The following is a 24,776-nucleotide window of genomic DNA, read 5'->3' on the forward strand; positions in this document are numbered from 1 at the left end:
AATCCGATACTATTCTGTTGTGGTGCCGACATTTCAATGGGCACCTATGTTTTTGGGTTCAAGCTAGTGCGGTTGCCTATTTTGGACTTTACGAAGCTTGCTCATGTGTGTTTCAAACGTATTCTCGGTCAGATTCCATGCTTTCTTAATTGATGGCTTTGCTAGACTAGGTTAATCAGTGGTGGCAGATGCTAGTGAGAGAGCGTGCCGTGTACGTGAGTGTAAATGCGGCCACTCAGCCGGTCCGTTATAAAGGTGACAATGTCGAGTAGGCCTTACTTGTCGTTTTTTGCCGGGATCTGACCACGGGGGGGGGTGGTCCATCAAGTTATTTTGGATTCAGTGAAATATTTACTAAGAATAATGGTTGGCGGTCCTCATTATGCACATTATCTGATGGGTAGTTTGGTCCAACCCACGTATCTCAATGCTCCACAGCAGTCATTGTTTGATTATCTGAAACCAAAAGGAATAGGAGAAACCCGCCTTCTGAATGTCGGAGCTGTTTCCGCCGGGACGAGCATAGTTGCACAATGCCAGGCATGATGGGGGAATGAATAACGCTTTGCACTGGAACAAATGCGGGAAACGCCCCGCCGTCCAATGAAAAATAACACGCTATCTTTTTTTTTTCTCCCGCTTTATTGTGATGTAGCTAGCCGAGCGATGGCATGATGACTTTTTTCACATCGTCAACATTTTCAACCACAAGACGTCGATAATCTAATCTGAAGACGTGGTCCTTCTTTTTTACAGCGCTTATAACGTAATGCTTATTTATTTAAAATTTTGGGGAAAATAAAGAAAAGATTATTTTTTTGCTTTTCCCCTTATGCGACTAGAATGAAAGAAGATGGTGGGGCGAGATTTTTTTATCATATTTACATTTCATGAGCCTTGCGGAAGTTCTCACCAGCGTAGATGGCATTGGCACCGAGTTCTTCTTCGATACGGAGAAGCTGGTTGTACTTGGCCAAACGTTCAGAACGGCAAGGAGCACCAGTCTTGATTTGACCGGTACGGAGACCGACAACAAGGTCAGCAATGGTGGTGTCTTCGGTTTCACCGGAACGGTGAGAGACCATGACACCCCAACCAGCAGCCTGAGAATCCTTAGCAGCCTGGATAGATTCGGTGACGGTACCGATCTGGTTGACCTTGAGCAACAAAGCGTTACAAGCCTTCTTCTCGACAGCAGTCTTGATACGTTCAGGGTTGGTGACAGTCAAGTCATCACCAACAAGCTGATAGTCGGAGGTGTTTTCCAAGTGAGTCCAGTTGTCCCAGTCATCCTGGTCGAAAGCATCTTCAATGGAAACGACTAGATAATACAAATACAAACGGTCAATCACACCATGATATTCATCATACCATCTCTTTTTTCTTGTCATGCATGTTTAAAAGAGAACTTACTGGGATAGTTATCAGAGAAGGACTTGTAAAGGTCAGCGAGCTGTTGACCAGTCAAGTAGGTGGAAGGATCGGACTTGGGGTTCTTGAAGTCCAAATCGTACTTGCCATCCTTGTAGAATTCGGAAGCGGCACAGTCCATACCGATCTTGATCTTACCCTTGTAGCCAGCCTTATCAATGGCAGACATCAACAAGTCGAGACCTTCCTTGCTGTCTTGAATGTTGGGGGCGAAACCACCTTCGTCACCGACGTTGGTAGCATCAAGACCGTACTTGGCCTTGATGACGCTCTTCAAGTTGTGGTAGACTTCAGAACCCATCTTCATGGCTTCAGAGAAGGACTTGGCGCCCGTTGGAAGAATCATGAATTCCTGCATGGCGAGCTTGTTACCAGCATGGGAACCACCGTTGATAACGTTGAAAGCGGGGACAGGGAGCACGAAAGGCTTCTTGGAACCGGAGATGTCAGCAAAGTGGACGTAGAGGGGAACACCCTTCTCGCCAGCACCGGCCTTGGCAACAGCAAGGGAAACACCGAGGATGGCGTTGGCACCGAGCTTGGACTTGTTCTTGGTACCATCCAACTTCAACAAGAAGTTGTCAACGGCAGCCTGATCAGTGACGGGGATCTTGGCATCAATGAGAGCTTGAGCAATTTGCTTGTTCACGTTCTCAACAGCCTTGAGCACACCTAATCAAATCATTTCATGTCAAAAAAAAGCAGTCGATTAGCAAAAAAAAAAAAAAAAAAGAGAAAAAAAATGCCGACGCCTATATTTCCGCGTCTTTCCCAGTTCTTCCCGGCAAGCTTACCTTTGCCCATGTAGTCACCCTTGACGTTATCACGGAGTTCAAGAGCTTCGTGAATACCGGTGGAAGCACCGGAGGGAACGGCGGCACGGAAGACACCCTTGCCAGTGGTGACCTCAACTTCGACGGTGGGGTTACCACGGGAATCGTAGATTTGACGAGCGTGAACCTTGGAGACAGACATGATGGATGATTTTTTTGATGTGAAAAGAAAGAGAAAAAAAAACTCGATAGTGAATGAAACTTGAATGCATTTAAATATGCAACTTATCGATCAAGCCCAGTCACTTTTTTGTCGTAGTAAGACCCATGCTGTAATTAAAAAAAAAAAAAGAAACTTTGGCGTATCGATGGGAGATGTTGTCACGCGCCATGCGCAGCTTGAAGAAGCGTTGTGTAACGATTGCCACGTATAGATAAGCAGCGTTTATCACCCATTGCCATGACAGCTTACCATTACATATCAATGCGTCGTTCCAATGGCTGCTTTCAGTAACAAAACAATTAGCGAAACCGCCACAATAATAGACATGGGATTTCTGAATGAATTCGTCGCACATGAGCTGATTGTTTTCATGCGCAGAAACGAAAAGCAAAAAAAAAATTTATGAGATCATCCAATGAGCGGACTTGGGAGCTTCTTTTTTTCTGCCATGGATTTGGAAAAAAAATTTATCAACTGGCTGGTCGATAAGCGATAAGATCCGAAAATAACTCAGAAGGTTGGAAAAAAAAAAGGGCTGATCAATCTTTGATGATCTCTTAGGTATTTTCCAGCTTTAACACTAGAAACCACTTCATCCAATAGTATAAGCTTCTACGGCCATTCACTGTTGCTATTGGAACGGTTAAATTTCACGCGTGGTGTGTTCAGTGGAGCCCCTCGCTTCGTGTTCGTTTCGGCTGTAAATTTTTTCAATCACATTGGCACTTGTCAACTTACATAATATCGATGAACTTGTTGATACTTGAGATTATCCATCACTGGGAAGACTTGCCTGATTTGAGAATGCTTATCTTGTCATTTTTTTCCCAGCCATTGTCCGTTTGTTTGAAGAATTACAATGTGTGAGCTTTTTCTTTAAATCGAAAAAAAAATCGTGGCATCGATTTGTTTCATATTTGTGAAATCGCGACAATCTACAGTTTATTCCAACTTCAAGTCACAAAATCACTCAAATGACGAAAAAATGAAGAGGCGAGTTATGAACGATTCAAATTATGTAGTCAAACGGACCAAAATATGGAAAAATAGCATATAGCGTATAGCATATATAAGTTAGCGTACCTGTAAACTTCTCGGACGACCTTTGCTAACCGGAAGAACTAATCAAGTAGGCCAGCATGGACTACACAATGCTATGCAATGCAGTAGTACACACGCGCCGGTGCCCTTCGTTGGTCGGTGTTGATAAACGACCATATGAAATCATTATTATACAAGTTTATTTTTTTATAGCATCAACGGTCTTGATCTCATCTGTGTTAGTTTCCAGAAGATATGGCGGAGGTCGGGGGAAAGAAAGAACTTTGGATAGACACGATGGATAACTATTTTATAGACCTTTTTATTTATTACAACGCCATTAACCGGTCAATTTCGGGGAATTTGATCAGAAGCATTAAGTTGCACAGTAAGAAGGTGAGTGAGAACGGTAAAAGGTGAACTTTTGCATCCGAATGGTGAAGCCCAACAATCAGCTGCAAAACGATAATGCAAGAAGCATACAAAAATCCGGCTGGAGCATTTTTTATACGTCCTGTTTTTGCAACATTCTTATTTGCCGGTAAACGTTTGGTGCGTTTGACGGTGAAAGCACCATAGAACGTCGCTGAGCCTCGTACATACATATATGAGATAGCATGCTTTATGAGAATATAAACGCTTACTGGGAAAGCTTAAGAACAAATTATATCATGCCGCGATTAATTGGACCGAAAAAATTGAAAAAATTATTGCTGCTGTCGCTTTGCGTTCCTTGTTGTTATAATTTTACGTGTTTCACCATGACCACTCGACGTGGATTATTTATTGTCGTCGAAGGATGCGATCGGGCAGGGAAATCAACTCAATGTGAACGGTTAGTTCAACGAATGCGCGGTGAACAGCTCGGGACCGAACTACTTAAATTCCCAGGTTTGACATCTCGTTACTTTCATGCCGTGAGGTTGCCTGTTCCTAATAAAGGACGCTAGATCGTACAACGCAGACGGGACAAATGATTGACGGCTATCTAAAACAAACACAGCATTTGGACGACCATGCTATTCATCTTTTATTTTCAGCCAACCGATGGGAAGCCATGTAGATTTCTTAGCTTGAGTGCGATACTTGGCAGAGTGACTCATATTATTGTATCCATAGTGATACCATGACCTCTCTGTTAAATTCGGGTACTAATCTTGTAGTGGATCGTTATGCTTTTTCAGGTGTTGCTTTCTCTGCAGCCAAGGTAACGTCCACACTGACCAAGTAGCATGTTCCAAAAATTGACGCGCTTGTTGCAACCAACTAGGGACTGAGTCTTGATTGGTGCAAACAACCGGATGTGGGTTTGCTGACACCGGATGTTGTACTATTCCTTGACCTTCCTATTGAAGAAGCCGAACGACGCGGCGGTTTTGGTGATGAACGTTATGAAAAGCGAGAATTGCAGATCATTGTGCGTCAAAAATTTGGCCAACTGATGGAGAGTTCATGGAAGGTAAGCGCGAGCAACACCATGGCCGGGAAAAAAAAGCAATAACGTTTGACTTGATACGTGAAAAAAAGGTCATTGATGCTTCAGAGTCCATGGATAAAGTGCATGAAGCCATGTGGGATGCTATTCAATCCAAAATGCAGGCTAGCACCTTGGAAGATTTGCGGTTCGACCTGTGGAAAGCATGAACGGGTTGATGATCGTTGACTAGACCATGTTGGATTGTTGGAATATCCAGTCTCTTTTGGCCCTTTTATTTAATACATATTTATTGACATCTTTATCCATATCATTCAAGTAAAATGCAAGCAACAGAGATGCATGTAGTTTGGGAAAGAGGACAGGGTGAAATATTTTCAAGTCACGAGGAGGATAAAGGAAGGCCGGGCCTCATTTTTCAGTGGCAAACGCAGACGACAATGAAAATGCAAGATGAAGCCATTTTATTGGCTGGAGCGCACACACCGTTAAAAATTGGAGAGGGTTTCTGACAGCGAAGAGTTGAAAAAAAGAATTGAACATCATTCGTTGCGATCATGTACCGACGCAGAAAAGTAAAAGAAGAGTTGCCGCCTATTCCTGATAAACTGGAAGACTTTGGCTATATCGTCAATGAGAATCACGAGATCAGACATAAAGAAGAGGGTAAGTGGTGCTTGACACCGAGAGGAACGGCCGATCGCCGGTGGTGCGTCATGTTCATGGATCTATTTCAGGTACACCGTATGATTTCGAGTTCCTCTACAAGAATCGCCCTTACAATGAAGCACGCTACGAAGCTTTTATTGGTCAGTACAAAACGACATGATGATACATGCATGGGCTCACGGAATGATACGTCTTTGTCAACAGAACTGATTGGTGACATGGTGGAAGAACGACTTCAGCAAAGTCCTTTGAATTTCCAAAAAACTATTGTCCCTGTAGGCGCTGATCCTGCTAAAAACGACAAATACACTTATGTTTACATGACGTGAGTTGGGGAGTGAGGTGTATGTAAGTGAGAATATGGGCTTATGGGCTTATTCTTTTTTCTTCTAGGCCGAATGCACTCACGACCACAGATAAATTGTTGCTTCTTATTCCCGGTATCAAGACGCGGTAAGTGCGAATGCAGTAACAAGTAAACATTGCGGTGGATAACTCACGTGGTCTCTCATAGCATTGGTCAATGGAGTCGCCGTATCATGTGCGATGAAAATGTGGAAGTAGGTGAAAGTGACGATAACGGTGTGAAAATGACATGCGTGTCTTATTTTTGCCTGCCACTGATGATAGCGCGGATCTATGATTGAGATTTCAAAGTTGGCCCAGAGTGAAGGGTTTGAAGTCATTATCTTCAATCCGAACGGTTTATTCTTTTACGACAATGCCCCTCATGTAGTTTGAACGATGAAAACCGTGTCGAGGAAAAAAAAAAAGGTGGTGACTGATCGTTGCTTTTTTAGGACCGCGTACTTTCCAATACACCATTTGAGATTATTCCAGGTAATTTTTATCGTAATATGCTATTGACTCCTATCGACATAATTCATTTACTCGCATTGCATGCTGCAACAGAAAACAGCGGTCCGGAGGAACACTGTCAATATGTGTTTGAACAATTTGTCAGGTTGGATCATCCACACTGCTGTGCTCGTCAACTCTGTTTTTTTTTTTTAAACTTACATGCATTTGCACCACTTTTTTTTTTTTTTTTTTTGTAAAGATCATCCAAAGCCAAAACTGTGAATGTCATTGCCCTTGGTTGGGGAGGATATTGTTTTACAGAAATTCTCAACAAACACTGTACGTACGACAATGTCAAAGTGACAAATAACTCAGGAACGAGTGTCACATTTTTTTTTATTCTCAATTAACCAACAATTCTTTATTAGTCGACTTTGTGAAAGAGCGAGTGGGAGCTGTTGCTATTGCGGATAGTGCTCATTCGATCACGTTGGTTGAAGGAGAACATAAACGCGCTTGGATGATTAACGTAAGAGAAGGGTAAATGAAGATACGCTATGGACAGGATGGACTGACATGAGTTTTATTTTTGTTAAGCATATGGCTAATTGGGCAGTGTCGGGTGAACCAAAGGGTACCATTATACGTGATCCTCGTATGGGTTGCGACACAATCTCTGCAAGTAAGTTGCCATTCAGGGCTCGTCGAGCCAAAAAAAAAAAAAAAAAAAAAAAAAAAAAAGAACGCTAACCGTACGATGTGACACTTCCCAAAGATATTGAAATCGCGGATTTCACGTTACCGACCTGTTTGGACGAGATATTAAGATACGTTGGAATCAAAACAGGAGATGTTGTGGCGAATGAAGACCAATCTTCTGAAATGCCGTCAAAGGAAGAGTTGGAGGAGTTGGATGATCGTGTACAAATGTTGGATCTGTGAAGAAAAAAAGTTACCATGGTAAATAAACATATAACCAGAAAATGGTCTCTATGAGCGGATGTTTTCGATGTCTATTTTTTTTAGAATTGGTTTTTTTTTTTTTTTCAATATCACCATTTCCAGAAGTGTGATTCATTTTAGGTAATAATGCCTTGACAGATGAATTCAATATCCGTTTCCCATCTAAACCGTTGTAGAGATGTCAATATTTGGTTTCTTTCCGAGTCTCCCCTTTTGCTCCTTCTTGCTACGCGAAATCTGGCTTGTGGTTTGTCTATTTCCAACTCTTGGCAAAAATGGTCCAGTTATTCACATAAACAAAGAGCACCAATGAAAGTGAAGGAACTCTTTTTCCGTTTTGCTGTTTATTTTTCTTATAATTTTTTGTTTGCTCTAGTGAAGCATTTTTTCTTTTTATGAAAAGGTTGATCTGTCAATGATAGATTGATGGAACCTGATAAGCACTACAAAAAAAAAAAGGTCGGAATCATCCTTCCATTCTCTTTGAATAATTTGTCATCATCATTGCGTAGTCATAATCCTGTGACAAGGATGGGCTTGTTGGGCTTTTTTTCCCGTTTTCCCCTTAATCCTCTTCCCGCCATGACGCGGCAGGCTGAGTGACACACCCTGAGGTGCTTCGGAAGTGCTTCGAACTCAATCCTTATTCCGCGTCACTTTTTTTTGTTGGTTTTTTCTTAGTTTACCAGAATCATGTTGTAACACGGAAAATCTAATCGAACGTCTTATAAGGAATGATGAAGAAACCCAGTGTGGCCAATTGGGTAAAAATCCAGGTTGTATCTAAAATAAATAACAAAAAAAAAGACTCTTCTTTCTTTTCCTGATGGCATTGCATTGCATTGCAGCTTTCAAAAAGAGTGAAAGTAAAAAATTCTCTGTGTCACTCACGTTAATATCACTTGCCTTTATTTACTTTTCATCATGATTATTGTGACATTGATTCCCTCTTGGATCTTTTGACACGTAATCTTCCTCAGTTTTATTGACATGTAAATAGACAAGCGATGAGATTAACTGGTAATACATCATCGGTGATTAGAGTTAAAAAAGTAACGTCGGCGAAAGCCCAAATCAAAGGGAAAAATAAAATATATAAAAAAAAGGCAAGGTTGAAAGTTGTTTTTAGACACAACCATGTTCAGCCACTGTGGTTTTTCTTTTTTCTTTTAGACTGTCCCGCGCCAGTTGAGTTGGGTCGTTCATAAAGTTTAGGCAAAATAAATGTTTGTTGTTCACGAGATCTCAACTCGAGACGGAATTTTTTTTTCTCTTTCTTGTGGGCTATTCCTCTTATGGCACCAAGAAGGTGGACTGTTTTTTTTCCCAGAGTTGCCCCAGGATGAAGCACTTTGTGTTTGAAGCACTTCTCAACAAAAACGTACAAACAATTCTTCTCCATTCATTATTCTGTCGATCTTGTTTTTTTTTTAATATACTGTAGCACATATGGTGACATCAATAGATACTCTTATCATGACGGGAAGGGAGAAATAGTAAATTACAAAGATGATGAAGATTCACGCACAAATTTTGTTGGTTGCATTTTAATTCATTCAGTTCACTTGAGAAATCTCATGAAGAATTGTTTCATCTCCAAGGTAACAGGAGACTACTTCTTTTTAGAGAAGAGAAAATTTGGGGGGGAGGGGGGGGGTTATTTTGTTCAGTCGGGGCGAATAGAGAGAAAAAAGAAACGGCGTGTGACTGAGAAACACAGGAGGCAAAGCCAAGGGATAGAGATGAGAAACTGAGAGAACAAGAGGGAAAAAGAAAAAAAAAAGAAGATAGCCAAGGGGATAAGAAAAACGGCGTGGGGAGACAAGGGGGTGCCTTTTTTTTTTCGGGGGAAATCCGTTTTGGGGTGAGAGACATCATCACACTACAAATCATTATTCAATCTTTTGAACGGGTTCGGACCAAGAAGTAAATAGTTGATATTCAAAGCATCCTGAGATAAGCAACAAAAGTAATCATCGAAGCAACTTGGCATAGCAACAGATGCTTCTAGATGATGAATAGCCAAACTACCACTTCTATTTGTATGGAAACAAATATGGTAAAGCGGGACGAAAACCTGTTGCTTCCGCCCAAAGGCGATGTTGGAGTTTTTTTTTTTTTTTTATGGGATCTATATAAATATATGCAGGTAAACTCAACCACCTTGCAGCATAAACAATAAACAGACATACAATCAAATCACTCTAGGTTAGTAGCATCATTCACATTAACATCATCAACAAAAACAACCATATCATCATCGTCACCATCATCGTCAACATCATCATTTATTCCCTTTTTTTTCTCCCTTCCTCTTTTACTCTACACGCTTGGCTGGTGAACTTTTTTTTTTTTTTTTTTTTTATTTGCCACCAAAGTTTTTTAAACAAACCGAATCAGACCATCTTGCCATCTTTCTCTTCTTCTTTCACCTCCTCCATTAATTCTCTTATATATTACACGGTTTCTTTTCCGAAAAAGCCAACTCATCGACTTTTTCCTCTTCTTCTTTTATCTGCACTTTGGGTTTTCCAATCTTTTTAATTTAGTGGGTCCGCTTTATTTTCGGTGACAAGAAGAAAAAAAACACTGCAAAGCACTATTCAAGTCATCTTATTATTCCAAAAGGTAAAAAACTTTGCATGAAAAAAATGCTACATCTGATTATCTAATGCTGTACTCTTTCTCTTTTTTTTTTGGCGCAGATTATACATATCTGGAAAACATCAAAGAATCAAAAACCTACGCACTCGTCCTTTGGTTGTTGATCAAGTCCCCCCTTTTTTTCACTTTTTATTACTTATCTGGTTCCAATATCAGCGTGCCTCAATTTGTCGCTTTTTTTTTTTTTACCCATCTCGCTTCTTTCTGTACCGCTAATTTCTCTTCGTATCCATCCATAATCTACCGTCATGGAAAGCCTCTACCAAAATAATCTGTACAATTCCACTTCACCTTACGTCATGCCACCAGCACCATCGTCTGACCATCACTCATTTCATGCTTCTCATTACAATCAATACCGGTCTAGTGCTTTTTCTGATGCTCGGTCCTCTGGCTCGACCCCGTATCACTCTGCATTGCCCTCGCATTCGGCTGGTCTAAGCACGACACATTACCACCATGATAATATGGGTCTCCCCCACCCAAATGATTACGCATCCACTACCGCGACTTCATCCGCCATGGTTTGGTCATCACCTGGTCTCTCCTGGAACTCAAGCCCACCCCCTCTTCCGCCGCCAACCGTCACAGGGGTGGCCGGAGGCGCACTTTCCCGCCCTGGTTACGCTTCAGGAACCAATGGTCTTTCACCTTTTGGCCCTTGCTCATCATCTTCCGTGGTTCATCCACCCAATATGTCCTCTCCCATTCAACGACCAAAATTAAGCACCACCGTTTGGGAAGACGAAGGTACTCTCTGCTATCAAGTCGATGCCAAGAGCGTCTGTGTCGCTCGTCGTAAAGGTAAATCCAACTCTTTTTTTTTTTTTTTTTTTTTTCAAAAAAAACAAACAAAACAAACAAAAAAAAGACTGCCGTTTCCGCCATGATTTACCCAGTATTAACTTTAAAAAACAATCTCCTTCTGCCTTTTTTCTTCTATATTCCGTTATCTCACTCGGCTCCTTACTTGTTCCCAATCTCGTCCATGGCGGTCCATCATTTCAGATAATGACATGATTAATGGTACCAAGCTGCTCAATGTTGTGGGCATGTCCCGTGGCAAACGAGATGGCATTCTCAAAAACGAAAAAGGTCGAGTGGTCGTCAAAGTCGGTGCGATGCATTTGAAGGGCGTGTGGATCACTTTTGCCCGTGCAAAGGACCTGGCTACCAAATTCAAGATCGTCGACATTCTATATCCTCTTTTCGTGGAAGATCCTTCCGTGTTCTTGTGCAGTTCAGCTCTCAATCCTGCCTCCGGTTCCATGTCCATGATGATGTCCGGTTCCAGTATGGCCTCGTCCTCCAGAAACCCAAATCCCTTTCACTACCGGCCCGAAGGATACGCGCCCTTTCAAGTTCAACCATGGGAACGATCGCCATACCAATCACTGCCTAGCATCACTACTTCGCAACAACAGGATCAAATGGTCATCCGATCACAGCACACCAGTTTGCAGAGCGGGAGTTGTAGTCCCGTTCCTGGTACGATCACGCCTATGATTCCCGGTGAAGAACATGATCCTTATCTGATGAACAATCCTTACGATTACCGTTCTGGCCCGGCCCCACCGCGATCCTATGGCAGTATGTCCTCTCAGGGTTATCCACCTTACAGTGTCCCCGCCACTTCGAGTATGTATCCGCCTGAGAATATGGACGATCACTCCGTGTCATTCCACGAATCACCGCAGTACGACCAATTTGGCAACCTGTCTCGGAAAACCTCATCATGTGAAATCGACAAAATTGAATACAGTCCGCCCGCGAAACTGGAAGCACGCGACAAGTCGGCCCTCAGTCGCATCGATTTCCCAAGCAGTCCGCCACCCGAGAATCAAGCCAACCAAGTCGGATCATTGAAATCCTTCAATGCATTTCATCCATCTACTCTACCGTATGGTTCGAATCCATCCAATGGTCACGGATCTTCTCCTTCGACCGCCGCAAGCACTCCCACCATGAACTCTAATATCGCCAGCAAGATGTCTTCGACCATTCACTCTACTTCTACTTCTATCACTAATACCACAACTTCATCATGGTCTCCTTCAATGTCTTCGCCGAACCTATCCTCTGCAGTTTCTCAAAATGCCACTTCCTATTCATCTGGTGATCATTTCTCCGACGGCAATAATATGAAATCTGCATCAGGTAAACGATCCGTGTGCGTTATTCTATTGATTTTTTCTTTCCCTTTATCACCGACCACTAACTCAACCTTCCATTTGTTCTATTGCAGTCTCAAAACGGTCCAATACGGTCGGGCTAGACTCTAGCCGTTCATCCGCACCAGCGTCTTCGGAGTTTTCATCCACAAAGGCTCTTAGTCGAGACGAAAAGTCAATGAACAAATCCCGAAAACGATCCAATATGGCCCTTCCCGATGACAACAAACCATCCCAAGCGAAATCCTCCATGCAGCAACGCAAGCGTTTCCATGTCAGTGGGGATGACAAGATCGCTTGAAAAGTAATTCCAAAAAAAGAAAGTTTATTTGATTGTCCGAAATAAAAAAAAAAGGAATCCTGTGATTATTTTTGGTGTTCAACGGAATATTTGCATGTGTGATATGAATATGTGTGTGGCGCGGCGGTGAGGATGAAAAGCCACACAGCTGGACGGGGCTTGATGTCTGTTGGTTCTCTCGAACTAAAATTATCCATTTTTCCTATCTCTTCTTTTTTTTTCTACCACCACTACTCCCTCTCTTCCCCTTTCCTTTTTCTTCCCTTCCCCTTTGTTATCATTATTCGTAACCTATGTGCATATAAATACTCATTCATATAGAAAAAAAAGCACCTTTTCACCAAAACATTCTCATAGACCGTGATATTCGATAAAGGAACGAGAGTACTTTTTTTGCTGGTGGTCCTTCTTTTTCCTTCTTGTATTAAATTTCTGAACTGGACCTTTTTATTTTTATTTTTCCCCCTTTCACTTCTATTATTTTTTTTAATCTGTTTTATTTAAAGTGCGATTGACTACCATCATGTCGACTGCGTCATGTCCCTCACCTTCATCATCCATTGCTCCGTCAGCTTCTTCGTCAACAGCATGGGAACGCTCCAATAGCATCGGATCTTCGGATGCAGGTTTGATGCCTTCGATGCTGAATAAAGAAAATGACAAACATCCCAACCCGGAAAAAAAAGCACCCACCACCGAATATTTACCTACACCTGTCACTCCGGCCGGCGCGTTTCCTAAATGTTTGGCACAAGAGTATCCTGGATATGGTGCATTTGCCTTACAAAAGGCGGCCACGCCCAAGAGACCAACACCTGATAAACCCTTTGCATGCCACGAGTGCGACCAGGCATTTAGCCGTCCTCATAATCTAAAATCACATCTCGCCACTCATTCTTCCGAACGACCATTTCAGGTAATTTGTCGATTGCATCGAACACCCAATGGATGGATTAGGCTTGTTATAAAAATGGGGTGAAATCCGATCTATTCCTTTTTCTTGCCAATGTCCTCATTCTTTTTCTGGACTTTCAATATATTTAGTGTGGCACCTGCAAACTTTACTTTCGACGGCATCACGATTTGAAACGGCATCAAAAGCTGCATACCGGCGAACGTCCCTACGTGTGTCAAACCTGTAACAGATCGTTTGCTCGATTAGACGCCCTCAATCGTCATCAACGCTCGGAAGGGTCCTCTGCTTGCAGTGATGTTCATCCATTTGTTGGTCACACAAACGCCACCAAGTTCACACCCGCCTCCAACACCGACACTCCATCATCGAAATCTTTAACCGCGCCTCGACCCATGATTCCTCAGCTTCAAATTCCTCATCCCGCATCACGTCCTGTTCAAAACGAAGTTTATCCCCACCCACCATCCTCGCTTTCACCTCCCAATACACCATCCAATTCAAATTTGCCAGTTACATCAACCCATAGCAATGTTCTACCCTCACCGAGTGCGCTTCCAAATCTGCCAGTTTCGGAAAGTACCGAATTGGTACCTATTCAAGTCGCCTACTCATCGGCGTCACTGCCTTCTTCCAATTCACAGTCTCCTTCTTCCTCCAATAATACATTGCCTGAACCTTACCGATCGTGGACCTATTCCCCGGACAGGTCCCACCCACCCTCTAGACGATTACCTCTTCCTACCGCCTCTTATACCATTTTACGAGAACCCTCTGTGGTCGACCGACTAGAAAAGGAGAACCAGGAATTACGTCAACAGATTGCCCGGCTAAATTCGCAAGTAGAAGACACAAAAGTACTGCACTCCCGTATTCACGACCTTGAAATTGAGGTAATAACCCAAAATGCAAAAATTGTCCTCCATAATATGTCCACGTGGTGCTAACTCGATATATCATGTACGTGCTACTGTAGAACAAGGTATTACGTTCTCTTATTGTTGAAAGTGGTTCCAGCACCAAACAAGCCGACCGAGACCAAAAATCGACGATAAATGAAGAGGGTGAGGATGATCAATCGCGGACGTTGAAAAGACCACGACTGCACACTCCGTGCTGATCATCACCTGCAGCACTCACAGACATTAACTCGCCCATGTTTCTTCCGTATTCCCTTTTCCTGATTTCTTTTTTTTTTCATCGTCACCCGAGCTCCTAATGCATAAAATCAATAATCACCTCATTTGTCGTTTTACACAAAATAATCCTTAATGACAAAGCACAATCACTTTAGCAAAAAGAATTTTAACTTATAAATGTCTCAGTTCGAGGTGAAATAGGGTGACTATAAGATCAAGAATCGTCATGGCAGAAAATAATAAAATATCATGATTTGCGAGTGATACAAGATCGGAGGAGAAAATGGGTTTAGTTGGCTACTTGTAACAGCATTTGACTAGCATCAGCAGCGCAGAATCTAAAAGATCGAATGTGTCATTATTTTTTTTTTCCTTTTTACTAATCTATCCAGATCATTTCAACAAGTAGTTCCATACAGAAACATGAGATGATGATCTTTGTTTTCCATTTTTCTCGAGGCGGATCTGGCAACTATCTTCATCTTTGACCTATTGTCGTTGTGACTGATACCAAGTAGGAAGCACTTTTAGAAAAGAACGATTTCGAATACCGAGGGAAACAAGGTAAGTTTAGAGGCGCTGAATTTCTTCATCTGCATTATTCCCATTTATGCTACAAGGCCCTTGCATGTCGATCCAGCCGACTAATATAAATAATGCAAATGCAACGCCCACCACCGTCATGACTAGTCCCTGGAACGCCTCGACATGCGGATAGGCCAGACTAAGCTGACGAGGCCCTTCTTAATACATTAGCAGATATGGCAAATAATACACTCAAAAGTGACACCTGCAGCTCACGCAAGAAGTGATCCACGAATCATGCACATTGTCGCAATTAACAAGTGATACTGTGCTTACACTACTTGTGAGAATGAAAATAGCTGGTGACAACTGAGAGAGTATCATAGATACATCATGGAAATTCGCTGGCCCGTATTCATCAAAAAAAAGGTTTCAGTTTTTTGCTGTCACATGAAGCAGCCGGTGTAGATGGGCTGCATTGAGTCAATTAATCATCCAGATATCTACGAGATCTTGTTACTCTTTCACTTCCTGGTGCACAAGTTAAAAGGTACTGCCATGACGCCACAATTGTCATGTCGATGATCATTATCGTCCTAGACAACGTAACCTTGCCGACTGTAACAGTCATCAATGACATTGTTTGCCATCCGCTATATTGGTAAAAAAGAGCAACTGATTGCTCTCATACAAAACATCCTGACTGTCAAATAATAGTACCCGACAATTTGCGACGGAAAGTGAGCGCATATTGCGATATTCAAGCAGCGACTCGATCAAGCGTGAACAAAAACACAGAGCGACTTTCGCCGCACGACCATATTTTACCGCACGCCCATAATTTTCTGCACGCCCATAATTTTCTGGTGCACGTCATCAAAATTATTTGATTGGATTAAAATTTAGTAGTCACTGAAATGCGCAATTTCAGCTTACTGGAGGATTGTGATATTTATCGTCATTGCACAAATGGAGTTCACTAACAAAGCAAGGCGCACCTGTAACTATATTTACCCCAAATAGAGTCAGTGTTGTCATCTTGTCAGTTACTCCGGTCACCATCTTCTATTGTGCCTTCTGTTCTCGGCGTTCACTGTCTCTTTGGAAATCAGTTATTTTTTTAGGCTGCATTATTTGCTTTTCTCCTCCATCGTTCTTTCCCTTTTTGACGATATGCCCGATAAATATGTTCAGCACGAGATGACAGCCTTCAAATGTCACATGCATAATGTCGCACGGAACATCTTATGTACGTAGTAAGCACACGTCTATTTATTGTTCGTGAGAATTTGTATCAAGCGCGGCATTTCAATCCATTAACCATGTCTTTATCAAAAAATGGTACACCGAGATTTTGAGATACATAGCTGTTATGATGATGGAATAAATGCTTCTATTCTGTTTCACATAAGATCGTAAAATATTCTATTTCGACATGGCAAGGCCGGTGGTTTCCAATACAATGATATTTAAATTTAGTCTATAACAGAATGAAATGCTGTTTTTTTTTTTTGGTGTTGTCAAGTACAATGGTCTTTTTTGAGCACGGATCACAGATGTATCGAAAGATGTGGGGCTCGGCGGGTACAAGGAAAAAATGAAATCGCGTTGGCAAGACGATCAAAGAGGCGCACGGTAGCGAAGATCACCTCAGTTAAACAAGGGACATCGCCACACATCATCTAGGTCTTCCTTTTCAACTGCGAGATGCTGCGTTGCCAACAAAGCATCCTTCACATAACGAGGCTGACGCATTCCCGTCAACACAGTGTCTACATTTGGATTCGCCATTAGAAAACGCAGCGTCTTTGCAGACAAAGGTGAATAGGCTGATTCAAAATCGCGACCCAGCGAAGGACACAACGCGTCCATGATTCGATCCAATTCATTGTTCTTTCGAAGTACGTCCACATACGCGTAAGAGACAACATCATCCACCAATTCTCGCATACCCTAAAAATTAACTGTGAGCTCGATGCAAAATGAACGAAACGGCAGCCTATCGTTCATACCTCGCGGTAATTCGTCATCCAATCAACGAATGCGGCTTTGGTTGCCTCTGCATCCATCTCTTCTGCGTACACATCCAAATCTTCCAAGTCTTTTTCAACAGCAGGCAACACTTGTTGCGATAAATAGTGGCGAGCCGCAAAATAATTCTGTGATAATCGAGCCAAATTCTCGGACAGCACCTTAAATTCCATAAATGTCGTGCGTTAGATGAGGATCACACAAGCTTGTCTATATTTTACATACGTACCTGGCTCCAAACAAACTTTGTACTCAATTCGTCTTCCAATTGTACTGTGTTTGCCGATTTAGTGGTTTATCTTTAGTCAATCAGTGGCATTCATTCTTACACTCAGATAGTATATCCGTCTCCAGCCGAGTCACACGTTCGAACGACCGGCTCATTTTTTCCATGATCATGTGCTCGTCTGCCATTCATACGTGAGTACAAAGAGTTCCTTTGCTGCATTGATAATTGACTTTTTTACCTGCGCCAGATGCAAGAACTTCTATAGGATGATTCACCAAGGTACGAATTTGACCGTTGGCAATGGTATTCAAAGGACGATTTGTCATTACATAAATATCGTTTTCCTAGATCGCCGTGTCAACACAAATTGTGTGCATATCTGCTGAATTACGCTTGACTCACTTTGGCTACTTGGCTGACAGGTTTGACCTGGGCACTCTGATCCCAACCACTTGGTACTACTGCTTCTCGTTCATATAAATTGAAGGGAACTTGGATAGCTTGAAAATTCGATGGCTGATTGCACGATTTCAAAACGTCCGCAAGCGATATATGATCTACTGCGGTTGGAAGTGCCATGCTGTTGGAACAGATACCGTAACCCCCAATGGTTCCTATGGACAGTTGAATACATGCATCTCGAGAACCGGGTATTCTGTGGAATCAGTCTCTTACCATCGCTCACCAATGTATCCAGGTATTTGAACGCAGTTTCCAAATCTTTATAAAGATGATTCAATGTGTATACCTGCCCACAATTACACGATCAGACAAATTCGTCCAGCCCCTCCAAAGATCTAATGTTCCCTCTTTTTTTTACCTTATTTTTGGCTGTCAACATGCGTTCTGGAGCATTAATCATAAAGATATCCAGTTTCTTGGTGCGAAGACGATCCAAAGATTGGGCAATTTGTTTCTCAAAAACTTTTGGCGACAGCGAGTGGAAGCTTTTATCAGTGATCTGGACCGCCTCCTTTTCGTGAAATAATGCAGCTTCTGCGGACGAAAGATAGCCCGATTTACTGATCAACGTCAGGTTCTATTTAAAAATGTGAACTGGCGTTAAGCAACGGTCCCTCAGCTACCACGATCTGTCATTGCTTACCTCTCGTTCGACCTGCAGATCTTGCAATGTTTTGCCAATCACCTTCTCGGAAGCACCTGCGCCGTTTCTCTACGCGTTAATATAGATCTTCATCAGACGTTAATATACACATAGACGAATACCATTTTCGAAATTGGCACCGGTATCAATAACGTTGACACCGGCTTGCAGAGCATCCCGTAGTGCTTGGCCATGCTCGTCCGTTGACACACGATAAGCACCAAATCCAATGCGCGAGACCGGCTTTCCGGTTTTTGGAATAATCGTGGTGGGTATCTTCACCGTAGTGGTAAACAGCCGACGACATGTGCGTTGCATCGTACTGCACTAGATCTAGACCGTGGATCGTTGTTGTAGTGGCAGACAGAATTTTTGTTCAAAAAATACAGTTTCAGCGGTTAAATATTTTGCCGAGATCTGCGAATTCTATTTTTCGAGACACGAATTGCGGGCAGTGTGCATTTATCAGCGTATTTGGTAAATACAGCAAAAGCGATTCACAGAGTCTGGCTATAGACATAGACTACGTGGCACATATACTGGTACTGTTGACCACGTAAATGATATGGCTCCAAGGCCGGATCTCTAGGTGACCCATTCAAAGTCCAAATCGTCTTCCACAGTCACCCATTTTCATCCATGCCGATCAGCTGGTCCAATGGAAGCTCAGAAGAGAAAAACACATCATGCAGCTGGGCATATTTTTTTTTTTTTTTTCATGTGAACCAGTTCTTTTTCACTTTTTTCCCCCCCTTTTTTCCACCCATTCATCTATCTTGTCAATTTACTTTATTATTCATGGTCTTCTTGCAAAGCCTGTATATACAATGGTTAATGCTACTCATATCGCGAAGCGTGCTTGGCGAGTACTTGTATACGCCTGATCAACGAGTCTTGTTGCGAGGTAAGTGCGACTCATTGCAAACCTTCACAACCGCCGACTCACGTTTCAAGTAGAGAGTGTCGCCTCTTCTTTTGATGATTGGATACAGGAAGAAGAGCATATCAGTTACCAAGCCATGTTCCGTAACATCAACCCACCCGGTGCCGTGAAAGGGTTTGTGGCAGCTTCTTTGAGTACCCACCATCCGGATTACTTTTACACCTGGACTCGTGACGCTGCGTTAGTGGCCCGTGTCATTGTACATCAATACAACACTACCGATGATACATTGGCCAACATGCTTCAGGATTATGTCACTTTCCAGATTCACACACAGTCTACGCCCACCGTTTGCCAATGTCTCGGTGAACCAAAATTCAATCCCAATGGGACAGGTTTCCAAGGAGATTGGGGAAGGTACAGTTTCGGGGCCAAGAGGACCAAAGAGATGAACTCCCATGTTTTTTGAACACTGAAATTTCCTAGACCTCAGAACGACGGACCAGCCGAACGTGCTGTCACCTTCATGTTATTTGCTGATAGCTGGCTTGCCCGTCATCACGACAAGGAATACGTAACTCACACCCTGCTGCCTGCCATCTACGTAGATCTCGACTATTTAGTGGAAACATGGTCCGAGCCGTGTTTCGATCTTTGGTACGCCGTGATGACTATTGAATCTACTCATATGATCTCGGATGGACAATCTCACATGATGATGTTTTACTTAGGGAAGAAGTCAAAGGGGTCCATTTTTATACCCTCATGGTCATGCGTCGAGCCTTATTGGATGGAGCACAGTTCGCTGCTCGTTATCATGATGAAACGAGATCTTCTCGATACCATTCTGTAGCATCACTTATTGAGGACCGCCTCACCACGTTTTGGTCTTCTGCCGATAATTACATCCATGTCACCCAAGATCAAGTGCTCGGTGTTGAAAAGAGCTCCGGACTGGATGTGTCCACTGTCCTTGCTGCTAATATCGTAGCGTACCGCAAAGATGGTAAAAATGACGTGGCTCTTAAGAGAAATTGCAAGTTGGACTTTTGCTTATTTGCACCTTTTGTTTCTTTTTTTAAAGGGTTCTTCACTCCAGGTTCGGACAAGGTAAACTGCAGAGGGTCCCAAACTAATGTTTGACATGCCGCTTACTGATGCGTGCGACGGTCTAACTTTTTTTTATACTAAAACTGGATGCTTCACCGCGTTTGTTGCAGATTCTGGCGACGGCGGCCGCCATTGAAGATGCATTTTCCGATCTGTATCCTCTCAACTACCATCTTTCATCCAACCTTGGTACAGCCATTGGTCGTTATCCTGAAGACGTTTATGATGGCTATGGCATTTCTTTGGGTAACCCATGGTTCCTCGCCACAAGTGCTTACAGTGAGTTATATTATAATGCCATGCTTGAATGGGCCGACCAAGGGGGAGTCTCTGTCAACCATATCAACGAACCGTTTTTCCGAAAATTCGATGCGGATGCCGTCCGAGGCAAAATGTACAAATACGGATCGCCCGATTACGTGCGGCTCACTGAAAATATAGCAGCGGAAGCGGATAAATTTATGGCCACCGTACAATACCATCAACGTGCCAATGGTTCGTTATCTGAACAATACGATCGAATCACAGGATTCGAACAAGGGGCAAGAGATTTAACATGGTCCTACGCCGCCTTTATTACTGCCGTGCAAGCCAGAGCGGGATCCCCTATTCCCTAATTGTCACATAGGCTCATTCACCATTAACAAAAAAAAAATGTTACAAGATATGCACGCCACCTATTTCGTCATACAAACACTGACATTGTTCCACAATTCTGATCTTACACTGGAATGTTCTACAGTGTTATCCAAAATGGTACCTTCAAAAGATGATTTATCTCATCCATGAATGTGATCTGTTCCTTCTGATTGCTTTGAACTTTATACATGTGCATATACGAATTTATATCTTTTACATTAAAAAGAAACTAAAAAAATGGAATGTAATGTATGTGCGCGTTGCGTTATGTAAATATGTTGAAAGGTAGGGGTGTTGTATGCGCTGCAGATAAAATTGGACCACGGATGAGTACTTTTTACAGTGGAGGTATTATGGATTTGGAGCGGAATCTTGAGGCGGAGCATGAGCTATATCAACAGAAGGCGCCTCTGCTTTATCATCTTGACCTTGGTCTTTCTTGCGTCTTTCCAGCAACGTTGCTTTATCAATGTTGAGTTCAAACAAGGCCGGAGATCTTGTTCGTTTGGATCGACCGTGACGCCTTTCGGGCTGTGTTTTTTCTTCTTTCAACTGCGATACCTCTTTGAGTTGCTGATTCGACGCCATGGCCAACTCGTCCAGCTTATTGCGCAGTTCTTCTAGCTGAGCATCCTGTTCATTTACCGTATCGTCGGTCGTTGTGGTACCATCATCGTCATCCTCATCGTCATCTTCGTCCTCGTCCTCGTCTGAATCGTTCTCATCGATATTGAGTGTATTCATCAGACGCGAGCGTCGATGATCCACTGGTGTATTACCCCCTTGTCGAGCACGTAATTTTTGACGTCGAGCCTTCTCTTCCGCCATACGGTGCACAGCATAAGAGACGTCAAACATCTCTTTCATAGACGTTACGCCAGAATACAAATCTCTTCGTGGCGTGGTTTGACCTGAGCGTATTGACGCCGTATCGCTTTCACGGGCTTGGGTTCGCTGTTGATACATGCGTTTGAACGCTTCTGCTTCCGACTCTTCAGGTGAGTTTTCGAGATTGCTTTTAATCGTTTCCACTTCGGCTGCGAATAAGGAATCGGTGGCATGTGAACTCACAGACATGGCTGGTGTGGCGGAAGCGGGTTCCTATAGAGAGACAAAGCATAAGGTACTGATTCATTGCTAATGTTCATGATTTTACCAATCCACTTACCGGTGTCTTCATCCATGGATGGTCAAGAAATTGATCAATGGTAAGACGCTGATCAGGATCGATCGTCAAGAGATTGGAGACCAAATCTTTCGCACCATTGGAAATGCCATCCCACCAAGGACTCAAAAATGTGAATTGGCCTTTGGCGACCTTTTCGGTCAACACCTTGATACTTTCGTCATAAAACGGAGGAAATCCACACAGCAAGGTATACAACACACAACCCAAAGCCCACATATCCACTGATTTGGAGTACCGTTCATCCTTGACAATTTCCGGAGCGGTGTAGCCCACGGTACCACAAGGTGTCATGGTTTGCGAATCCCACACTACTTTTGATAATCCGAAATCCGCTATTTTGACCTTTCCGATGCCTCCTCCACCAACACCAGGGATAAATTCGCCTTCATCTTCTTTTGGCTCGTCTTCAAATTGCGTCGGTGGCGGCGTGCTTACACGCGGATGAAAGGGAATCGGTTCAAACAATAAATTCTCGGGTTTGATATCTCTATGGGTGCCATGATCAAAATGCATGAATACCAATGAACGGCAAAGAATATGGAATAACCCTCGCTCGAAACTTACCTATGAACGACACCTCTTTCTTCATGCAAGTACCGGATTCCTTCCGCTACTTGTCGTATACAGTGGCGGGCGAGATCTTCACTGAAATAGGTCAAGCGAACGATCTGATGGAATAATTCGCCGCCTTCACAGAGTTCCAATACGAGAAAGTAATACTAATTGTGTAACCAGCACATCATCTCATTTAGCTACTGGTCGGACTTCTGCGACAAGTACTGCGGTAACGCGTGATGTTTACCTTGTCTGTTTCGATGTAATTGAGTAAGCGGATAATAGAAGGGTGTTTGAGGGTTCGCATAATTTGGATTTCTTTGAGCACACTTGCTCTCTGAGCAAAAATAGACAAGCGTATCAATATGACACAATTTCGCATTTTTCCATGCAACCCCGTGACGCTGAGTTTTACCTGTTGTCGGTTCAATTCCTTTTTCTGCACCACCTTTAGAGCGACATTCTCGTTGGTATCAAGATCCACTGCCTTGTAGACCACTGAAAATGCACCACTAAAAATAATATTTAGATGAATATTCTTGATGAGTTGGCCTCTTTTTTCCTTTCTTGGGTTGAAAACTTACTCTCCCAGTTTACCGGTCAGCTTATATCGCTCAAGTCCGTCATACTTTGGCATACGGGACTTGCGTTCGTTTTGACGTTCGACAAACACGGCCGCCTTTTCAATTTTTTCGGCTTTGGATTGAGAGATTTCGGAAGAAGTGTCGTCATTGGAGTCATTACGACCACTTCGTATGAATCGTTTAATTTGGGCGATAACTGACATGCGTTGCGGTAACCCAAAAGTAAATGGAATGGAATGCGCAAAGCTTATACGGTTGGACGGGAATTTTTTTTCGATTGGAAAAAAAAAAGAAAATTTGGTACAATAGATATGAAATATACGGAAGGTCGTAAATGAACGAACAATACAAAATACAATAGAAGCAAAAGGAAACTGCAGAAAAAAGATAAAACGCAGCACAATAAGAACTCAAACGAAAGCGGCCGATGATTTCTCGGCCCTTATATTTAACCCCCGATTGCGAATCCGGTCAGATTGGGATGACCCTAGTGAGTTTCCGGGCGCTGCTGAGCATTCGCGGCAGAAAAAGTGGCTTTTGCTGCTGGAATATTCGGATAAACAATCTTCCATCGAATGACATGAAGAGGCTTTTTCTGAAGAAACTGTTGCCTAGCTTCGAAACGTCATCCTGATGTCTTTCCCAGTGAGAGATAAAAAAAAGAGTCCAAAGTGTAACGAATAAACTTTTTGTTGTTCGAGTTGAAAGTCATGAACGATATTATCATAATCTACTCCGTCGATAGTATTTTTTAGATCTTTGTACTGTATCTATCTACGCATCAAAAGATTTACTTACATCGTCTTAATGAATAAAGATAAAAGCGTCCAGCTCTTTCAACAAGTTTTTTAGGCAAAACATAATGTAGCAGATTGGCTGTGCTATCAATCATATCTATTGGAAATTGTTTATTGTATGTTTATAGACCAGCGCAAACAATACGGCAAGTCTAGCCATATATACTATCATGCGATGGCGAGTACAAATTACGGAATGAATACAGTGAAAATATTATTGAGTCCAGAATGTATTCATCGAGGCTATTTGATATTTCAATAATTGAAGCGTCATCGAACAGGTTTACAAATGAACAGGCCAGAATCCTGTGATAGCATCGTATTAGTGATACTTGGAAAGAATGATCAGAGAAAATGTCGGGTTCATGTATGTTCATCGTCTTTCAGATACTATTGTGAGGCCAAAGCAAAAGATATACAGTATATCCTATGCACGGGTGATACGACGATAGTGAGTTATATTCATTGAACGATAGCAAGATTTTTGTATCATTATCAAACTTTATGATGGGAATTCATCGGTCATAATGGGAGCCGTGACTCAGGAAAAAAGAAGGTTTGGTGGCGGAGCACCCACAATTGAAGGGGATGGACTGACACAATGA

The 24,776-nt window shown here is 42.6% G+C and overlaps 8 protein-coding genes across 8 annotated transcripts; 5 read left to right on the forward strand and 3 right to left on the reverse strand.

Moving 5' to 3' along the window:
• Nucleotides 1-635: 635 nt before the first annotated feature.
• BYT42DRAFT_522700 (enolase) lies at nt 636-2,506 on the reverse strand. The gene is made up of 3 exons (XM_051565296.1): nt 2,226-2,506; nt 1,414-2,103; nt 636-1,321 (listed from the first exon to the last, which is right to left on the reverse strand). Exons 1-3 carry the CDS (start codon nt 2,404-2,406, stop codon nt 882-884), a joined length of 1,311 nt encoding a protein of 436 aa, XP_051418791.1. The 5' UTR covers nt 2,407-2,506; the 3' UTR covers nt 636-881.
• A 1,723-nt stretch (nt 2,507-4,229) lies between these two features.
• Nucleotides 4,230-5,112, forward strand: BYT42DRAFT_618175 (thymidylate kinase-domain-containing protein; the record flags this gene model as incomplete). Its single annotated transcript, XM_051572251.1, has 5 exons — nt 4,230-4,359; nt 4,419-4,527; nt 4,588-4,675; nt 4,739-4,927; nt 4,996-5,112. The coding sequence occupies 5 exons, from the start codon at nt 4,230-4,232 to the stop codon at nt 5,110-5,112; spliced, it is 633 nt and encodes a 210-aa protein (XP_051418792.1).
• A 131-nt stretch (nt 5,113-5,243) lies between these two features.
• Nucleotides 5,244-7,382, forward strand: BYT42DRAFT_587459 (uncharacterized protein). The gene is made up of 12 exons (XM_051570172.1): nt 5,244-5,569; nt 5,641-5,712; nt 5,777-5,897; nt 5,966-6,025; nt 6,087-6,132; nt 6,203-6,304; nt 6,373-6,412; nt 6,485-6,536; nt 6,633-6,712; nt 6,802-6,902; nt 6,971-7,055; nt 7,149-7,382. Exons 1-12 carry the CDS (start codon nt 5,461-5,463, stop codon nt 7,313-7,315), a joined length of 1,035 nt encoding a protein of 344 aa, XP_051418793.1. The 5' UTR covers nt 5,244-5,460; the 3' UTR covers nt 7,316-7,382.
• A 3,139-nt stretch (nt 7,383-10,521) lies between these two features.
• Nucleotides 10,522-11,235, forward strand: BYT42DRAFT_504977 (transcription regulator HTH, apses-type DNA-binding domain-containing protein; the record flags this gene model as incomplete). Its single annotated transcript, XM_051564998.1, has 2 exons — nt 10,522-10,804; nt 11,009-11,235. Coding segments are annotated over 2 exons (510 nt in total), but the record flags the coding sequence as incomplete, so codon positions are not given.
• A 1,429-nt stretch (nt 11,236-12,664) lies between these two features.
• Nucleotides 12,665-14,785, forward strand: BYT42DRAFT_587466 (uncharacterized protein). The gene is made up of 3 exons (XM_051570173.1): nt 12,665-13,388; nt 13,517-14,278; nt 14,362-14,785. The coding sequence occupies exons 1-3, from the start codon at nt 12,996-12,998 to the stop codon at nt 14,503-14,505; spliced, it is 1,299 nt and encodes a 432-aa protein (XP_051418795.1). The 5' UTR covers nt 12,665-12,995; the 3' UTR covers nt 14,506-14,785.
• A 1,914-nt stretch (nt 14,786-16,699) lies between these two features.
• BYT42DRAFT_549759 (NADP-dependent oxidoreductase domain-containing protein) lies at nt 16,700-18,732 on the reverse strand (the record flags this gene model as incomplete). The annotated part of the gene is made up of 9 exons (XM_051566093.1): nt 16,700-17,002; nt 17,062-17,241; nt 17,310-17,353; nt 17,548-17,653; nt 17,712-17,923; nt 17,985-18,057; nt 18,130-18,348; nt 18,415-18,483; nt 18,523-18,732. 9 exons carry the CDS (start codon nt 18,730-18,732, stop codon nt 16,700-16,702), a joined length of 1,416 nt encoding a protein of 471 aa, XP_051418796.1.
• A 410-nt stretch (nt 18,733-19,142) lies between these two features.
• On the forward strand, nt 19,143-21,281 carry BYT42DRAFT_587477 (glucoamylase b). The gene is made up of 6 exons (XM_051570174.1): nt 19,143-19,318; nt 19,372-19,714; nt 19,784-19,954; nt 20,029-20,303; nt 20,382-20,407; nt 20,518-21,281. Exons 1-6 carry the CDS (start codon nt 19,213-19,215, stop codon nt 21,022-21,024), a joined length of 1,428 nt encoding a protein of 475 aa, XP_051418797.1. The 5' UTR covers nt 19,143-19,212; the 3' UTR covers nt 21,025-21,281.
• On the reverse strand, nt 21,282-23,763 carry BYT42DRAFT_608416 (kinase-like domain-containing protein). The gene is made up of 6 exons (XM_051571200.1): nt 23,375-23,763; nt 23,206-23,302; nt 23,038-23,127; nt 22,800-22,954; nt 22,215-22,722; nt 21,282-22,147 (listed from the first exon to the last, which is right to left on the reverse strand). Exons 1-6 carry the CDS (start codon nt 23,575-23,577, stop codon nt 21,398-21,400), a joined length of 1,803 nt encoding a protein of 600 aa, XP_051418798.1. The 5' UTR covers nt 23,578-23,763; the 3' UTR covers nt 21,282-21,397.
• Between the last annotated feature and the right edge of the window lie 1,013 nt (nt 23,764-24,776).

This window comes from Radiomyces spectabilis (assembly GCF_025331425.1).
Source record: "Radiomyces spectabilis strain NRRL 2753 chromosome Unknown BYT42scaffold_16, whole genome shotgun sequence".
In the NCBI taxonomy this organism is placed as follows: domain Eukaryota; kingdom Fungi; phylum Mucoromycota; class Mucoromycetes; order Mucorales; family Radiomycetaceae; genus Radiomyces; species Radiomyces spectabilis.

What these genes read in the sequence shown, in the direction of transcription:
- BYT42DRAFT_587477 (XM_051570174.1), top strand. Translation starts at nt 19,213, where the DNA reads ATGGTCTTCTTGCAAAGCCTGTATATACAATGGTTAATGCTACTCATA. An exon ending in CGTAGCGTACCGCAAAGATG is followed by an intron (nt 20,304 to 20,381) that starts GTAAAAATGACG and finishes CTTTTTTTAAAG; the next exon opens with GGTTCTTCACTCCAGGTTCG. An exon ending in TCACTCCAGGTTCGGACAAG is followed by an intron (nt 20,408 to 20,517) that starts GTAAACTGCAGA and finishes CGTTTGTTGCAG; the next exon opens with ATTCTGGCGACGGCGGCCGC.
- BYT42DRAFT_608416 (XM_051571200.1), bottom strand. Translation starts at nt 23,577, where the DNA reads ATGTCAGTTATCGCCCAAATTAAACGATTCATACGAAGTGGTCGTAAT. An exon ending in CTGACCGGTAAACTGGGAGA is followed by an intron (nt 23,303 to 23,374) that starts GTAAGTTTTCAA and finishes TATTATTTTTAG; the next exon opens with TGGTGCATTTTCAGTGGTCT. An exon ending in ATCCATGGATGAAGACACCG is followed by an intron (nt 22,148 to 22,214) that starts GTAAGTGGATTG and finishes GTCTCTCTATAG; the next exon opens with GAACCCGCTTCCGCCACACC.
- BYT42DRAFT_587466 (XM_051570173.1), top strand. Translation starts at nt 12,996, where the DNA reads ATGTCGACTGCGTCATGTCCCTCACCTTCATCATCCATTGCTCCGTCA. An exon ending in CTTCCGAACGACCATTTCAG is followed by an intron (nt 13,389 to 13,516) that starts GTAATTTGTCGA and finishes CAATATATTTAG; the next exon opens with TGTGGCACCTGCAAACTTTA. An exon ending in TTCACGACCTTGAAATTGAG is followed by an intron (nt 14,279 to 14,361) that starts GTAATAACCCAA and finishes GTGCTACTGTAG; the next exon opens with AACAAGGTATTACGTTCTCT.
- BYT42DRAFT_587459 (XM_051570172.1), top strand. Translation starts at nt 5,461, where the DNA reads ATGTACCGACGCAGAAAAGTAAAAGAAGAGTTGCCGCCTATTCCTGAT. An exon ending in ATTCCCGGTATCAAGACGCG is followed by an intron (nt 6,026 to 6,086) that starts GTAAGTGCGAAT and finishes GGTCTCTCATAG; the next exon opens with CATTGGTCAATGGAGTCGCC. An exon ending in TTTACGACAATGCCCCTCAT is followed by an intron (nt 6,305 to 6,372) that starts GTAGTTTGAACG and finishes TTGCTTTTTTAG; the next exon opens with GACCGCGTACTTTCCAATAC.
- BYT42DRAFT_522700 (XM_051565296.1), bottom strand. Translation starts at nt 2,406, where the DNA reads ATGTCTGTCTCCAAGGTTCACGCTCGTCAAATCTACGATTCCCGTGGT. An exon ending in GGGTGACTACATGGGCAAAG is followed by an intron (nt 2,104 to 2,225) that starts GTAAGCTTGCCG and finishes TGATTTGATTAG; the next exon opens with GTGTGCTCAAGGCTGTTGAG. An exon ending in CTTCTCTGATAACTATCCCA is followed by an intron (nt 1,322 to 1,413) that starts GTAAGTTCTCTT and finishes TGTATTATCTAG; the next exon opens with TCGTTTCCATTGAAGATGCT.